At 39.6% G+C, this 18,845-nt stretch overlaps 1 protein-coding gene across 1 annotated transcript; it reads right to left on the bottom strand.

Annotated features, from left to right (window-relative positions):
• Positions 1-842: 842 nt before the first annotated feature.
• On the bottom strand, positions 843-15,292 carry rcl1 (RNA terminal phosphate cyclase-like 1). The gene is made up of 9 exons (XM_066660281.1): positions 15,127-15,292; positions 14,703-14,774; positions 13,914-14,089; positions 13,723-13,797; positions 13,472-13,596; positions 12,140-12,265; positions 11,450-11,606; positions 3,206-3,309; positions 843-1,500 (listed from the first exon to the last, which is right to left on the bottom strand). The coding sequence occupies exons 1-9, from the start codon at positions 15,248-15,250 to the stop codon at positions 1,347-1,349; spliced, it is 1,113 nt and encodes a 370-aa protein (XP_066516378.1). The 5' UTR covers positions 15,251-15,292; the 3' UTR covers positions 843-1,346.
• Positions 15,293-18,845: the final 3,553 nt, after the last annotated feature.

The raw sequence follows: 18,845 nt of genomic DNA, 5'->3' as shown, positions 1-18,845 counted from the left end.
TTACATAAGAAACTCAGACTGTCTGAAACTGCCCGTTTAGACTGTCATCAAAGCACTGTAATTTCAAAGTGGAAACGCTCAGCCATGGCGCTGAGGTCTTATGTTGCTCATATAGGTCTTCTAATGTATAAACACCACCACACAGACGTGCTAACCAATTTAAACCCTCAATTTCACTGGAAGGCACCCTCAACATTAGACTAACTGGCAAGTTTATTAATGTGCATGTGTCCCCGGCAAACAAACAGAATAAAGTAAAAGTAACAGAACATCAGCATTAAAAACAATTGAAAGTGAGGCAGCTTGGCATAACTGGCACAACTAAAAACTTGAGTACAGACCACCCAGCCAACACATTGTGTGACCCATATGCTGGTACTGCTTGAGTTATTAAACAGTTTGTCCACCCACTGTACCCTCTATTAGATATACCTACCTTGTTGGTCCTCCTTGCAGATGAAAAGAAGAGAGTAGCAGCTATCCACTCGTACCAGCGCAAGACACACCACATCAGTGTCACTGCAGCACTGAGAATGATGCATCACCCAAATCATACGTGCTCTGTGGTGGTCCTGATCATTTAAGAACAAGGTGAAAGATGTCTACCAAAATACATGAGTAACTTGATGGGCTCCATTTCTGGTGCATAATAATGAGAGTCTAAATCATCAGTGGAGTTGATGCAACGGATAATGAATGTAGATAAAAGGAGGTCATTTTTATGTTTTGGCAGATTATGGTAGTGCACCAGGCACTCGTAATTTGAATATTTTTTTACCTTCTTAATAAGCAACCAAGAGCACACATTTGTCAGTATTTTATTCTTTTTACGTTTTTTTAATTAAAAAAAAAAAACTGTACATTTATGTTTACAGAAAAACAAATCTTTACATATCAAAAGAGAACAATAAATCAAACTGAAGAACATTGAGAAAGAAATACAAAAGAAATAGTAATAACTGCACACTAAGTTTAAAAAGGTAGGAGTTGTAGAGGTACATCTACAAATATAAACAAATTGTTTTTTGGAAGGAGGCAAGGCTTAATGGTGCAGACATTTTGCTGCCTACTCAGACCTTCATCAGGACACAAAATGGTGGACAAATCTGTTGTGTGTTAATAAAGGCAGGTCTTTTAATATTTCCTCAAAAGACATTTCAGGATGCACTTGGACTAGTTTATCTCGACAACTCCTGGTGTGAAACACTCCCTGTATGTGATTCACACATGACCAAAGAGCTCCTACTTTTGCTTATGCTTTTTTCCATGACAGCCTGCAGCACTTTTGTATTTTCAATAATAAAAGTTTCTTCCATGATATGAACACTGAGATGTACGGACAGTCTTTATTTGATCGTCTTGCTGAGGTTGGTGTATCCCACTCCTACGCAGGTCATCAGGACTTTGTCTCCTCCCTTCTGCTCGTCTTCGTCTGCTTTCTGTGTCTCAATCTTGAACATGATCTGGAAGAAGTCCCGAATGTGTCGGAGGAACTCGATCCTGCAACGCACAAGACTCAATCATCACAAGTTAACACATCCAAACTTCCTATATGTAAGCCTGTCCACTCAGTGGCCATATGACTAACACTGTCAGGTAGTTAATTTGTGTAGATCAAGTCCCTTCTGGACAACAACACCACAAGAGAGAGCCTTTTCCTGAGAGATAACTGGCTGTGTTTTGAAGAGCAAGACCTTCCTCATATGTTATGTTGAGGCTTAACACTTTTCCCATTCATATATTACCCAGTGGCCTGCCTCCTTCTCCTTTCTAATGTCTTGGACAGTTGCCCTGTCCAGTTCAAACAAAAAACAGCCTTGCTCTTTCTGTACACACAAAAACACACACAGTGCTGCAGACGTGTATAAAGACAAACATCAGTGTAGTTGTGGACTGCTGGGGGGCAGACAGCAGGTCAGAGATCGCTTTGGTCCTACCGAGTGTTCTGCGTCAGGACTGACCATGAACTGGGTCAGTGTGTGTGTGTACCTGCACCTCCCTCCAGACTGCACATCCAGGGAATAGTGTCACATGCAATGATTCGACATTAGTGCTGCACAATATGTCATCCTTTAATTCTTGTTGTGACATAAGCCAGTGAAATTGGTCTAAACCCCCCATTCACCAATCTATAACTCTCTATTTGTATTCAAATACCGCAGACAAGCTCTGGGTCGAGGTAAGAACAAAGCCAGCTGAGAAACGCTCTCAGTCCCAAAACGCTCTCAGTCTGGTGGCTGTAGTTCCAGAAGACTGCAAAGCTCTGCACAGTTGTTAAATGGTTGACTAACATTAGCTGGGTTTCTATTCTTTTTGCTTATCAGGCTAGAGCCTGTCAAAGCAGAGGTTTTATAGTGCCCTCTGGTGAGTATAGAGAGATATCTTCTGTTTTATTTCAGTCAAGAGAATTTGAATATAAAGTAGTAGGCTAATTTCCATAAAGTCGAATGCCTTAATTTACTGATTGATTAAAACATTTAAAAATAATCAAACAATTGGATAGTTTTTCAGAAATGCAGCTGATGAGCTGAGCTGGTTGAACATACTCTGTGTTTATACGCCTATAAAAACATCTTTAGAACATAGAACGCTGCAGAGGAAATGGTAAATAAACATCCCATATATCATCGGGTATAGATAACTACCTTAATAATACAAAAAGATGTGCCACAGCTGGATACATGTAACTCTAAATCTTTCCAACACAGTCTGAAGAAGCTGCTGTTTGGCTGAGAGGAAGTGCATGGTGTTGGCACTGCCAATCTTCAGTTATCATAGTACTGTACTTGATCAGGACACAGCACCGGTACCATGATAACTGAAAATGGACAGTTCACAGTCAGAGAACAGAAGAGTTGGACCACTTTAAACAGGAACCTAGTAATGTGGAATGTAGTTTACGATGAAAGCACTTTCCACACTAGGTCTACATCTAGAAATTACTGATCTTTCTTCTGTGGTGAAAGACCAATATTATACACATCGGTGGACAAAGGTCAGTGTGAATTGCAGGAGTTTTTTGGCCACTAAAGGTGATGGTTTCAAAACTTTGCCTGTCACTAAAAGACAGAGAAGGAAGTGCAGGGTCGAGGAGGCAGAAAGATAGAGAGAGAGATATAGGAACACAGAGACAGCCTGTGAGTGTGAGGGAGGAAGGGAGAGAGAGAGACTGAAAAAAGAGAGAGATAAAGATGGACAAACTCACGTGTACGGGGAGAGGGGACCGAGGAGAACTTTGGACACATCTTGCGGACACAACGTCATGTACAGAAGAGCCAGGCTCTGATTGGTTGAGTCCACGCAGCCACCCTGGATGTATAAAGAGATACATATGTCCATTTAGTTGTAAATATCCTTCAGAGCTTTTGATATTTCTTATTTTTATTATGAGTATTGTACATGGCGTATTGCACGTGAAATATTGCACATTGGAAGATGAAACAAAAGAAGATACTTTTCTATCACTGCACAAAAGATGCAGGAGTCTTTCTTCATTGGAACTTATCAGAACAGATGTTAGATAAGTACAGTTGCTGATCTGATGTTATTGATCTTGCATTGATTTATTTAATTGGTGCAGCAATAAATAAGTATTACTGTGCCACATTTTTTTAAACATATGAAATCATTATCCCTTATGCGTCACAGAAACATAACAGCATTCAGAAATCATGCTGTTAACATAAAACAGAAAATAAAATGACATAAAATAGGTAAACAAAGGATAGGGCAGGTTAGAGGGCACTGGTGACACAGGTGTGAATGTTGAGCGTTCTTTACCAGCGATTATTGGTTGTGATTTCACAGCAGAGTGCTTTTTTGGTTCTGATTAGTACAATTCATAAACAGGCAGTAAACAAAAGCTCTGTTATTTAACTGTGACTGGAGAAGCCTATAGTAATATATATTGTTATCCATAGTCATCACCAGATTTTAAACGTTTTACTACAGTTTATCCACAGAGAAACGGTTTCTGTCTAGACTCCGGCCTAGCTCTCACATGGGTTATGTTTTCCTCCTCGAGGGTGTCCTAATAGGTGGAAGAACGTCAAATGGCTCTAAGCAATGCTATTCTCTCATTACTGCACATATACTGGCGTTGTGTTTGGACAAGATGAGTCATTCTCGTGCCCCATTTACTGCCGATGCAGGAACATCTGCTCAGCTGCTTATGATTCAATCACATAATTGCATAATGAAGTGAAGCCTTGTTGTGGATGTCGAGAGAGTCGATGGCTGGAACTGAATTACGTTAAATAAAATTGTAATGAGCAGCCGAAATTTAAAAAAAAAAAAAAATTAATATGTTAATATCATGGAAAAATCTAAAGTGAACGGAAGTAGAAAGTCAGCAGACAATGTCCGAATAAAAGTAAAATTATTCATTTATTTTTTCATTCAGTTATATCACAACCTTCTGATCAATTTTCAATATTAAATAGCCAGATAACAACAAACAGAAATAGCAAATATCCTTATTACTAACAAAATAACTATCAATATTTAGATAAATGATTTCTTATCACAGCTCAAAATACTACTTCTGTGGAATTTGCAAAACATAATCTGTAAAAATGACTTAAAAATGAAGTGACTAAATTAGTTTTGAAGACGAGATCTTATATAGAATATATATTTGATTTTAAAGCAAAGGTACACTTCTACAGTAAATAAATATGTATTAAGTCTAAAGTTACCTCCATCCATATATGAATGCCCTTAACACAAACAGACCCCAGCTTCATGATCCTCTGTTCGTTACTCTACCAACTAACAATCTTCAAGTTTAGTCTCTATCTCTTCAAATGTAAAGAGAGGTTTACTGACTAGAGCTTAATATCTCACACCTGTAACAGACTGATCCTGAGGCTTCAAACTGCTGCACTAGCCAAACCAGATGGTGGAAAAGTCCCAAACATCCTGAGACACAAGATACCTCCCTCTCTTACACTCTCACACACACACACACACACACACTTCACTGCTGGGTAGTATTGCTAAAATTCTGTATCAGGATGTCACTCCCTCCATGTCCCTCAATACTTTACTATTCAGCACAATGCAATTTCCCTCTGTTACCATGCGTTCACAATAGCAGGCGACAAGTTGCTTATTTCGCCCCAGGTTTGTCTCTTGTTGGTGTGTTCCGGCTGCTCCTGTTGTCGAAGGGTGGGCGAAGATGAAATTCGGATCCTGTGTTTCTTGCAGCCAATCGTTTAAAATGTCGCTTCACCACATCACAACTCATTTGGATAAAGTTGGGAAAACTCAACTTGATTTGTCGTTTGTTGCTCTGTCGCCATGACGCTTGCAGCTTGTCGCTGAATAGCCATAAGAAAATGATTGGATGGCTGTCACCTGCTAATGTGAATGGGGGGGTCAGTGCTCTCCTGCAAGTGTGTTGAGCTTCCCAGTGACACTGCTTCAGTGCCAATTGAGAAAAATGACAAAAACAATGAGTGGAAACAGCTGGGGACAAAAACAGGGAAACAACGCTAAAGATAAACCAGAAAAGTTTAACAGAAATTAAAATAAATATTGTTCTATATCTGTAAAAACCATATACTGTCCAGTCTGACCACATAAGCAAAACACACGGACCTCTGACTTTCTTACATAAACCCGAGCCACAGTCCTGTGACCGTGTCTTACCTCGTGCTTGCTGTCATATTTATCATTTATTTGTGTAATAGCAACGCTCAAATTCGATTAGCCCCAACTCACACTGAGCTTCATTGTTGAACCCAAACCCTAAGTTAAGAAGCCATGAGACTGATCGGCTGGTTCAGCAAATAAAAGACAAGCCTGAATCAGGATGGAGTGGACATGGAACTTGAAAATGGTGGCATAACGTAGAGAAATCCACCCTAAGAAATGGTAAGAAAGGAAAGTCGAACAGGATGCAGATAAGAGCAGACACACACACACAAAAATGTTAATGTCCTGCCAGCACAATCTGGAAAAAAATAAATCAATAACACACACACAGAGAGCAAACATGATACGTCGTTCAGAAAAACTGTTGTGTAAATTAACTCTACAAATAAAAAGAAAACACAGCTTCTCCGCCCGAAAGGGTTAAACAGCAAGCAGCAGGAATGCACCAATTTGGGATTGAAGGATATTATATAATCTTACATGTACTTACATTTATTCTGTATTTATGTCTGTGACAATCTGTTTGTCACAGTCTGCACACACAGACAATAGTACGTATACCACACACACACACACGATCTGTCAGGTGAGCAAGAGAAAAATATAGTAGTATATACAATAAACATCAGTAAAATAAAACTAAATATAGTAATCTATATTTATCCAAGTCTAGAAAGAAGAGTTTACTGCATTAATATCTGGTCACGTCATTCACCACTCAGTACCAAACACTGACTCAGTTCAGTTCAGTAAACTTCCCAGCTCAGTTAAACAGTATCACTCTTTCCTAAATATTGCACCTCCATTCACTGGCAAAGCAACAAACAGTTTACATCATGCACTCTCCATTAAATCCAGAGCCTTTTTAATGCCACATTGTTTATATGTTTATGCTTCATGTCTGCCTTTGAGGGACACACTTCTCTGGGTTTTCTAGAGTTGATGCTGACTCTCGTCTCTCACTGCTGGAGTTGACAGAAAAACTTGACTCCACTTGATTTTAACAAAGAGCTCACTGCAACTACACATCACCACTGTCCAATTAAAAACACGCAGCTCCCAAAACAGTAACTTTACAGAAGACGGAAAAACACTTAACTTTCAATGGAATTCAACATAAGAACATTTTATTCTTTTAGTCATTTTAGAGCCTTTTTATTGGTCCATCATGGAACACAATGTGAAGGAGAGCTACTGTGTTCCAATGATATAGCAAAGTAAAAATCCACCCAAAAAATGGAGATACATGTTTTTAATTGGACAGCAATGCTATATAAAAGAGAAGCGCAGGAGTCTAAACTTTCTTTGTGTTTACTGTCGTAAACAAACCCAGCTTTATTTCTATTCTATTTCTATTTGTATTTCAGCATCTTCATGAATTAATCCACAAATTTCACATTTTCCTGTACACCTCGCTAATTTGTTCCACTATTAACACAGCGATTTCTAGAGAAGCGGATGATGTTTTGATGTTAAGGTAAATAACTACATAATATTTCTTTTTTTAAGCTCTGTTTAAAACCTAGAATAAGAAAAAAAAAAACAAAGCAGAAGTGAACTTACACAAAGTCTGAGTTAATCCCGTCTGCTCCCAAAAAGTGCGTCTCTCTGTGTCCAGAAGCTGTTTACTACACACTGCCCACACAGCACTGATTAACCACTGAGCAAACACACACATACACACACTCCCTCAGACACGCGCAGGGCTGGTGGTCTGGCAGCAGGGCACAGAACCCACTGCTTCAAATATTAACTCTACTTTTATCCCACGATCTCCCCCTACCTCCCAATTCAGCCAATCAGAGAGCCTGGCAACATCAACAATATTCAACAGCAATCTGTATCACCAGATTCAGCCCACTAACAAAACTCACATGTCCTTGTTAAGACGTGGTCTATGTGTTTTGGGGGGGGGGGGGGGTATTGGGGAAGAAAGAAAGAAAGAAAAAGGGAGAGAGAGGGAAAGAGAGAGGTTTTGGAGATAGTTGGAATTCAATCTGTAAATGCAGAACTACAAAATGCACCTATATGGTCAGTGAAGACGGGACAGCTCACGTAGAAAGGTCATTTTAATATTATGGCTGATCAGTTGATCAGTGTAGCTGTATATATGCCGTCTCATGTGGTCTCTTCACCCCTCTGAAGGGCCACAGACACTACAGCTGTTCAGAACGGCTATAAAAACAACACTATCCCTCAAGGAGTCATGTGTCTGCATGCATGCCTCCCTAAATTGATGACTTCTCAGAATGACAAAATAAAAGTCACAGCCTATTGCTACTGCAATGTGACTCTGGGCTTCAGAGTTTAAGGAAGATGCCTTCGGTTTAAATGTAACAATAAAGTGTTCTAAACGATGATGTGTGTTGGCTTTAAAAGTGAAAGCCAAGTGAGCCCTTGCCGCGGAGAACCATATATCAGCCATTAACATTTTTAGTAGCACTACTTGTTTGTCCAGGCTTGGTGGAAGTAAACAGTTTTTCAGTGTGAGCATGTTTTACATGGAAAAATACAGCCTAATAAACAGAGGAAATACTTTAGTGACTGCTTTATTTTAAACTGAGGGCATCAAAACAATGTCATTTCAGGCTCAAGAGGTGTTTACAGAAACGTGCACACATATGGTGCTGTGACTAATATAATTATTTTTGATGTTATAGGTATTTAACACAGTCACTGAAGAGTCTGTTGTTAAACTGTTGCAAAGTCGCAGTGTAGGTTTATGCCAAGTGTGTGGAACAGTCAGCTGTAAGTGCAAAGCTGAAAAGGCTTTTAGGATACAAAGATTTGACTGTCCCTACATGATATTGCACTTTCAAGATATCTGTGTTAGTGGTAAGGTGCTCCAGTTTCCTTCCACGGTTCAAAAAAAAAAAAAACACATGTTGGTAGGTGGACTGGCTACTCAGAAGTATCCATAGGCTGTGAAAAAATACCCTTTCAGTATAAAGTTTTGTGTCTAAGTAATTGGAAATGGGAAGGGCCAGACAAATACTTGTTTGGGATTGTGATATCTGCTAGTAAAAAAAAAAACATAAGGTGTTGGTGTACTCCGGAGCCTCCTTTAATAGAAAGCTGGATAGATCTAGTAAATGAAATATATATTATGAAAAAAATTACTTTTTCACTCCGTTTACAAATGAATAAATTTGTTAAGTCTTGGTCAAAAAGGGAAACTTTTGTAAAACCCTTACGACCACATTTTGTGGAAATATCCAATGAATAAGAATCATTGTGTGTGCTGTTATATTTTTATATCAAATAATTGATATAAATTTGAAAGTTGATATACAATTTCATGCCTAAATATATACTTTAGACTTTTGTTTTATATATGTTCTCCTCTTCTGATATGTTTTGTAAATTGCTCCCTGCCAGAATGTACATAGCTGACTCATTGTAGTTGTTTGTTCATTTTATACATGAAAATATTGTATTAAGAGACAAAATGGATCTTGAAGATGGTTATAAATGAATATGTGATTGTCTCTCATAATAAAGAATAATAAAAAAAAAAGTGTCCATAGTTGTGAGTGGTGAGTGAATGTGTGAGTGAGTCACCCTGTAAAGGACTGGCGCCCCCTCCAGGGTGTGTTCTTGCCCAGTGAGTCCGGACCCACCGCAACCCTGAACTGGATAAGCACTTACAGACAATGAATGAATGAATGTATTAGTGGTTCACTTTATCATGGACTCTGTTTGGAGAAAGGGCAGCAGGGATCCACCCTGTTTGTGTGTGGATTTTAAAAAATTTTTTGCAGGGGAGAGGACCATCCGCACAAACAGCTTTTATTTAGTTTTTTAGAAAAATGAATTGAGCAAAGAGGCGGTGCTCTTTTATTAAAATGTGTTACCATGACTGTGTCTTGAGGTAACGACATTACCCTAAAGAATAACCAACATAAACTCTATTAGAATTACTGCTACAGGTCATACCACGTTAACAGCGCAATATACTATCTATCTATCTATTTATTTATTTAGATTCTTTTTTTGTTTAATTAATTTTTGTTGTTAGCGTAGGTACCCCAAGTTCCAGCCACTTTAATTACAATAATGGAAATCTTAGCTAACTGTAAATAAATAGAAGTACTTTACTCACTCAAATCAACATTTTTCAGGAGTCATGTGTGTAGATTAATGTCCAAGACTTGCTTGACTTTGAAAGAAAATATGTTTTTAGATAAAAACGTTTTTGTTTAAGTAGGTGCCAATACTGCTAAGATTATTGGTGCCCCCTAACTTAGGCCACCTTCCCTGCTTGTGACAGTCAAACAAGACAGTTATTACCACAATCAGTGGTTTTGAGAGGTTCATAATGAGATCATGTTTGTCCTGTGTTAGTATCCGTACTCTACATGTAAGGATTAAAATGGCGGTAGATTTTTCCCTCAGAGAAAAGGAAGCTAACTAGTAAGCTAACTTTTACACTGAAGGAAATATCTGTCACGAAATGGAAATGTGTTGTGTTCTACATGCAGTTTTGCAAACAAAGAATTACAACACTGTTAGAGATACAATATTGTTTAGATATGTGATTTTTTGCAAGACTTGTATAAATGCCCTACTAAGACTTGAACTTACGTTTTATTGTTTTACCCAATGCGATTGGTGAAGACAGCGAGCGGAAATGCACCATATACGGCAGTGGCCAGAGTTAGGGGAAAGATTGATAGCTTACTACGGGGAAAAAGGGATGGGGCACACAAATACATATATGTGAAATGTTTGTATTCTTCTGTATTTGTCATCAATACACAATTATTAAAAAAACAAAAAAAAACCCACACAGAAACGGTGAGAACACACCACACTCCTCAGAGACAGTCACCCGGAGGAAACCCACACGGACACAGGGAGAACACACCACACTCCTCACAGACAGTCACCCGGAGGAAACCCACGCAGACACAGGGAGAACACACCACACTCCTCACAGACAGTCACCCGGAGGAAACACACGCAGACACAGGGAGAACACACCACACTCCTCACAGACAGTCACCCGGAGGAAACCCACGCAGACACAGGGAGAACACACCACACTCCTCACAGACAGTCACCCGGAGGAAACCCACGCAGACACAGGGAGAACACACCACACTCCTCACAGACAGTCACCCGGAGGAAACACACGCAGACACAGGGAGAACACACCACACTCCTCACAGACAGTCACCCGGAGGAAACCCACACAGACACAGGGAGAACACACCACACTCCTCACAGACAGTCACCCGGAGGAAACCCACGCAGACACAGGGAGAACACACCACACTCCTCACAGACAGTCACCTGGAGCGGGACTCTAATAGACTCCTTGGAGCTGTGTGACTGTGCCACTACCTGCTGCTCCACCGTGCCGCCCATTTTAGACATTTAATTAATTTTTAAAGGTAAAGAGACAGAAGAGAAACATCAATATTGCACAAGTCTCAAGCTCACCATTAAGAATTTGAAGGGGCCTATACACAGTGTAGGTCCAAGGCTCTGTAATTCTGAACAAACCATTAAAACAATACTAAACTGGATAACTGAACTAGGAGCCCATTAAGAGTCACTCAAACTGGAGTAATGCGATCTCCTTTACCGATGTCAGTAATCAATAATCTGGTTGCGATCAACTGTCATCAATGGAGATGGAGGATGGAGATACAGAACATTCCAGTAATTCAGTCAAGATGCCAGTTATGAAAAACTCCTCCCGCATCACGGCAGATTGGCAAATGAAATAAGTTGATGTAGGAACCTAATATTTTCTTATAACATATGAGGGCAGGCCAGTACTCACTCTGTAGATCTCCTCCAGCAGAAGCTTGGCGCAGTTCTTGCCGAGTTCTTCAGGAAGCACAGGGTCACCCTTCCCCTGAGGAGTGGACGCCAGCTCGGCACTCAGAAGTGTCCCATTCAAAGTTTCTGCCACGAGAGTCAGACCAAATCCTGGAGACCTAACCGTTCCAAACAAACGTAGAGGAGAGTGATTCAAATGATTCATATGATGTACAATATAAACAAGGTAAACATCTGATTCCTGTTGCTTTATTCATCACAGAACACGTACAAAGCAAAGGGCAGCTTGCTTTTTAATATAACGCAAAAAAATATTTTTATCATTTTATTGTTAGATTTTCATTTTATCTTACATTCAAACTTAAATAAAGTAAATTGAAATAAAACACTCCATAAAACAGTTTATTCTCATCCGCATCAGGCACAAATCAGTGCCATTTAGCAGTAAATAAAATAATACACAAAAGAATTAAAAAGAAATGTAACACCATATAGTTTACTGTGATTTTAACCTGAAATTCTCCACAAGACTGAGCCACTCGCTTATGTTTGGGAACTGCTCCTCAAATGGGCACCATTCAAAGACCCTAGAGTCTTCATTAACTTGGTGATTGTGATTTAATTTGTTTTCTGAAAGCTTACATTTCTCAAAAAGCTAAAAACAAAGACTTAAATAAAAAGAGGTGCTTACTTTCCAGAACTGGCTCCTTTCATGTGGTCTGTGTAGATGTAAATGTCTGGAATGAATTTGTTTAGGACACTTCTAGCTGAGTCCACTATTCTGTTGGCCATCTGAGGAGACACGCGAACGGAGTATCTGACACACGGGCGTCAAGGGGTCAACCCACAAACGAGAGATAACAGTATAAACAATCCAGTACAGACAAGAGCACGACAGAAAGACATCACACACACTGCTGATGAAGAAATGAAAAACAACAGGCTACGACTGTGATTTATCTGCTACATAAAATGAAAGAGACATAGCTAGCAAAACGGTTTTGATACATTGCTGTTCGGCATAAGAAATTAAATGGGAGCCAACAGGCAAAGGCAAGCTGAAGATATAGAAAGCATTTAGAAACCCTGGAATGTATGAAACATATGGATATTAATGTAAAATATTGTATAACTTTTTTTACCTTTTAATGCCATAATTAAAAATACGTAAAAAGTTAAAACGTGAAAATATCTTAACTTAAAAAAAAATTATATAATACAGATAAAGAAAATTTTGTACAACACTACACACCTTTTATGCATTTATGATGCAAGGACGGATCTACACTAAAACTATAGTAAACAGATTTGTGTAGCATTCAATGGGTCATTTAGGAACTACAAATCAGTCTGATTCTTCATCTGTGTTGGAATTAAGAGAAAATAATGTAACAATAACAGAGAACCACTGTCAGACATATTGTTTGCCATTATTTTGAACAAAATATCCTGATAACTCCATAACATCATTCATTCATTATCTGTAACCCTTATCCAGTTCAGGGTCGCGGTGGGTCTGGAGCCTACCTGGAATCATTGGGCGCAAGGCGGGAATACACCTTGGAGGGGGCACCAGTCCTTCACAGGGCAACACACACACATTCACACCTACGGACACATTTGAGTCGCCAATCCACCTACCAACGTGTGTTTTTTTTTTCCACAGACAGTCACCCTGAGGAAACCCACGCAGACACAGGGAGAACACACCACACTCCCCGGAGCCGGACTCGAACCCACAACCTCCAGGTCCCTGGAGCTGTGTGACTGTGACACTACCTGCTGTGCCACCGTGCCGCCCCTCCATAACGTCATATGGAGTTTATTCAAAATATGAAGTGCTCCATAAATGAAAACTACAAAACTCTGGAGCTCTGATTGGTTTGAAAACAGACAGAACACGGTAAGAAACATTGTGAGTGCCTAGAATACTTATTAACATACTGAGGTCTTTTCTTACTGTTACAAAGAGCAATATCGTAACAATGATAACAACACAGTGAACAGCATGAGGAAAGGATACGCCATTCCTCTGATCCTCTTGATCTTGCCTGGGTCAGTGAACACGATGGGTTTGATGGTGCGGCGAACCGGGCACGAGAAATGCACTTCTCCTCCTCCTCCAGGGGCAATACCTCTCTTCACCACCTGACCAACAACAAACACCACAAATATGTAACACCGTATATGTTTACGACTATAACTGCAACCAAGGTGGAATGGTTTCAGCTCAAACTTACAGACACTACTGCGATAAACAATCAGTGTTGATACCTTTATATCTAAACCCTCTCCATCGATACCAAACTTCTTCATCAGAGGAATAGCCGTGGCCTTCAGTAAGTCCACCTGCAAAACATCATGATAAACACAGTGATGAGCAAAGTGGACCTTGCTGTCCTTGTTGCTGGTTAGCTATCCAAAGAGAGTTGGCAGTTAGTTCTGCTGAGCTCCCATTAACTCACCGAAGGGTCTGTCGGGTCATTTGTGACGCCCTTCAGGATGGCTTTGAAGGGGCTCTTCATGAAGGGAGCAAGCATGATGAGAGCCTCCAGATAATAACCGATGGAGCGCTGCACATTACAGTCATGTTCCACCGAGCCTCCGTACAGCAGCCCGGGCTCATAGAAGAGAACCGTGCCTGAAGATAGGAAAAGAGCCATCGTTGTTATTAAAGGCACCACCTGTATGAAAGTGTCAAACAAATAAATACAGTGGAATTTGAGTTCCTAACTTGTGTTTATTGATAGTCAGAAAACATGTTATTTCTTACTAATTCAAGGAATAAGATTTAAAAGACTGTTGCCCACTCCGTTATCTGTAGTGCTCATTTCACTGGCGCTTTTCCAACAATATGGGCATGTAAGGAAACCAACGAAAGGTGTTCAAGAGCCTCTGTAACATGGAGGTAAACAGGGTAAGGACACTCAAGTTCAGCTGTTGTCCACCAGTGACGTCACGGTTGATCCAGCGTCAGAGACGGAAGGACCTTTCAAGTGATTTCTCTACGTCTGGCTAAAGTGCCTCTGTCTCTTCACACAAACACAAACGCTGAGTAAAATGTGCATCAGGTATCAACCATCCTCTGCCTTTGATACAGTTCTGTGTGTTGACTGCATCTGCAAGAAGCTTTAATGGAGAGTGACATGAAGTTTAAATCCTGTAACCGATGCAGGTTAATGTAGGGGTTGCTGTCTTGAGCTGGGAATCGAACCCTAGTCGATGTAAGAAGTGTGTGAGAAGTGTCTGCTCACCTGTTTGGTTAATTTCAATCCTGGTGCCATTGGTCACTTTGTCCAGAAGTCGAATGAAACTAGCTTCAAATTCTGTGAAGCCAGAAAGATTTTTTTAAGCAAAAAATAAAAATAATAATGACATGTAAAACAAATAAAAATAAATACACTAATCAGCAGAAGCCTTAAAACTGCCTCTTTATTTCTACAATAACTGTATTAGTTCCACTGGGCATACAGGAGCACTTTGTAGTTCTAAAGTGTCTAAATGTACCCAATTTATTGCTCTGCTTAAATTTTTTTAACCCACTTTACAGTTACACGGTTAGGTTTGTGTTGTGTAGCTGCTGCATAATTTAAGGTGGAATTAAAAGTTCCAATCAGACTGTTAAATATCACGAAAGCGACTAAAGAAGAAAGTGCATCATTGTTAAAAATGACTCACCCCTCAGCCCAGGCTCGTCGTCTCTGGAGCGAATGTTCCTGATTCGGAGCCTTTTCCCGCTCAGAGTGGACAAAACCAGCCTCTGTCTGAAGAAGTTACAGCCTTCATAACTGAGAGTCGCCATGCTGCTGCACACACGTGTGTACAAACCTGGAGAAGTGTGTGTGTGGACGGATACGGAGTCACACGAGGGACAAAACTCAACGAGGACAACGAGACGTCCGTTTGCGTGCACTACCCCAACCCCCCACTAGATGGTGCCAGAATCGCTGTTTAAAAATCATCAGCTGTGTTTGAAATGGCCTCTTCAATATTCCCTACATTACTCACTATATAGTGCACTATTATAGAGAATTGAATGGACACTACGCTGGACCTGGGTTTGCTCATTACTTTGCAATGGCAGATTAAATCGCATAAACATCATAAACCTCATACAATCAGTCCACTAAAACCACTGAGTCTAAATTCACACATGAGAAGAGCTTGTACATGTTGTGTTTTAACATCACTAATTCATATATTTCTTTAAAATATTTCATTGAAAATATTCTTAACTGCCCACACCAGCTCTTTATTGTATTAAGGGTATCAGCTTGGGAACATCAGTTGTACAATACATATTCCAGTGCACTTCATGGGCTTATACTAGTACAGATGGATCAATGGAAATGATTCAAAATTAATTAAAATAAAATCTTTTTTTACATTGACTTCCATTGAAATTTAAGAAGGTTTTTTCCTTCTCCCATAAACTTGCTATTTTGGAGACACAATTTTGGACGGTCGATTTTCTTGCAGGTAATAAAAAGTGTTTCTCCCACAGAAACAAATGAAGTGGTAGAGCCTAATTTTAAACAATTTAAGATTAACATGTTAACTGCAGTTAACTAAGTACATATGACCAAAGATGTTCTATGAGACTGGTGAATGAACAATGTGTGCAAGGCAGGTGAGGACGGCGTGGGAGCGGCGTGGCCATGGTATGCACATCTTTTACAAACAAAACTTTATAACACTTTAAATTACAGCCCGCTAATTACTGTGTAAGTTCAGAGTAAGTACGTAAGCCGTAAGATAAAATAAGTACTAGAAACATGTGGTTATTTAGGGTGACCAGACGTCCTCTTTTTAGACTTAAAAAAATGTCCGGGCGGAATTTCACAAACGTCTGGGATTTTGTTTTTCTAGAGCTTACATAGAACTTCGAGAAGTTTCGTTCACAAACTAGTCCCGCCCTCCCCTACTCCGATTGGTTCGCCTGAGTGAGAAGGGGGCGTGGTGAAGTAGCCTAAAATCTTCTGATTGGAGGGTCTGACTGTAGAGCTACCGTTATTGGTCGATAACCTTCTCTGTAAACATTTTAATTGGTCAGTCTGCACGTCAGTAGTCCTTGTTTACGTCAGGCAAAGCTCATGTACCCTCACCTCGAACAGCGATGCCGAAACGTAAATGTAAGTTCTCGGAAGAATTAAAAAAGGAAATTCCAATGTTTTGTGTAGCAAATAAAGGTGTAAAGGACCTAAGAGCACACATAGGTTCAGCTAAACAAACAACGGCAGCGAGGGGCGTGACCTCATCACCCACCCCCTCAGATCTGGTCACCCTAGGTTACTACTGGGTATCTTGGAAACATTTTACAAATAAGGAAGAAGAGCAGAAGAATAACACCCATTTCATCATTACTCAGCTATGTTCATATAAGGTCTTAATACATATAGACAAAAAAGTGTAAAATATGCGACATAAATATGTCGTTTTAAGCACAAGAGTAACATCAGGCCTGTTTCAAAATTGAGATTGTTTTTATTTTTCTTATTTTTGGCAAAGATTGTATCAAAGAGCATTTAAGCAGCGTTTCAGTGTGTTTTTTGAGCTTTTCACGCAGTCTGCTCTTTTATGGGTGACTGGTTACCTCTTACGTAATGATTATTCTGGTTTTGTTCTACTTTTACTGGACTTAAATGCTGTCTTTGACCATTGTGCTGCTGTTGATCCTCACATTGTCATTAAGCACACGCAACATTGGGGTGGAGTTTGGGTTTGGCGCTTTGTTGGCTTTTATATTGAAAACAGCACTCTATTCTCTTAACAAATAAGCAAACAGACACCAGAATTAAGTCATGAATGTTGTTAAATTTTGCAACTCCTAAAGAACACTGTTGTAATGATATGGCCAGGCGACACTGATGAAACAACAGAGCTGTGCAATGACAGAGCATGAGTTGGCTTTGCCTTTCTAAATAGGAGGAAGTATAGTACATAAACATAGCTGGTTACTTTAAAATGTTTCTAATTTAAGGGTTGAGGTTTACTGACATTCTGATGAGATTTGCTGGCGTTAGTTTAAATAGCTATTCAAATTGTATGAAATCATAGACATCTATTTTTTATTCACAATTATTTCCTGGTAAAATCAAGCTTAGCTGACATTAAGATGTAATGGTCTGAATAAAGGGTAAAATGAAGGAAAATCCTTTATCATTCCTAATATTAAATATTTCATTCATTCATTCATTCATTCATTATCTGTAACCCTTATCCAGTTCAGGGTCGCGGTGGGTCTGGAGCCTACCTGGAATCATTGGGCGCAAGGCAGGAATACACCCTGAAGGGGGCGCCAGTCCTTCACAGGGCAACACACACACATTCACACATTCACTCACACCTACGGACACTTTTGAGTCGCCAATCCACCTACCAAAGTGTGTTTTTGGACTCTGGGAGGAAACCTGAGCACCCGGAGGAAACTCACGCGGACACAGGGAGAACACACCACACTCCTCACAGACAGTCACCCGGAGCGGAACTTGAATCTACAACCTCCAGGACTTTGGAGCTGTATGACTGCGACACCTGCTGCACCACCGTGCTGCCTTATTAAATATTTGATAATGCTAATTTAGATATCACCACGACCCTGAAATGGATTAAGCAGAAAAGATGACGATGATGAATTCAGTTTTTTTGAACAATATGTTTATCTGCAACATTATAACTATTAATTAATGAAAATATCTTTCTTTGTTGTTTTTATAATGTGATGTCAGTACTGCCAAATGAGCAACAATGATTCATAAAATTTCATTCCTAAAATATAACAAATATAATATAATGTTACCAAAAACATCCTAGAGGCCAGAAAACATGAATAAATTTACTGAATGACGTTTACCTCCTTTTTATTAAACAAGCAGTTTCTGCTACTGAGATAATGTAAATGACCTCTGTTCTGATTAACCCGTACTCAAAAATACCATATTCAAACTAAACAATCCTTATATCTTCAGCAACAAACAAGAAATGCTTGTTTCTTGGCTGAGTTTCCAAATATGGATGCTCTGAATTGGTGAGTGAATGGTATGATCAGCGATGTTAGCTATGCTTACCTAATACATGGAAAAGCACAAAATGGCAGACTTTTTTTTCTTTCTCCATTTGATGGGCGAATTACAATATCTTAAACCCAAAACAAATACCTGTACAAACATATCCTGCCTATATTGATTTTTTATTTCTGTATTTTTAGATTTTTATTCCTGTGTGAGTGGGTGGAGCTCAGGTAACTCACATTTTTGTAGCTAATTTCCACATGGAATAAGCAGTGAATGGCTCAATTTGAAGTGTTGACATTCCTGAATGTCTCATTTCTACTCCTTCCCATTATCTCTCTATCCTCGGACTGGCTTTATGAGCTATTCCAGACTCCGCAGCAGGAA

The sequence above is a fragment of the Hoplias malabaricus genome, chromosome 2, assembly GCF_029633855.1.
Source record: "Hoplias malabaricus isolate fHopMal1 chromosome 2, fHopMal1.hap1, whole genome shotgun sequence".
In the NCBI taxonomy this organism is placed as follows: domain Eukaryota; kingdom Metazoa; phylum Chordata; class Actinopteri; order Characiformes; family Erythrinidae; genus Hoplias; species Hoplias malabaricus.
The sequence above is the reverse complement of the archived record's forward strand: the minus strand, read 5'-3'. Positions and strand labels throughout refer to the sequence as shown.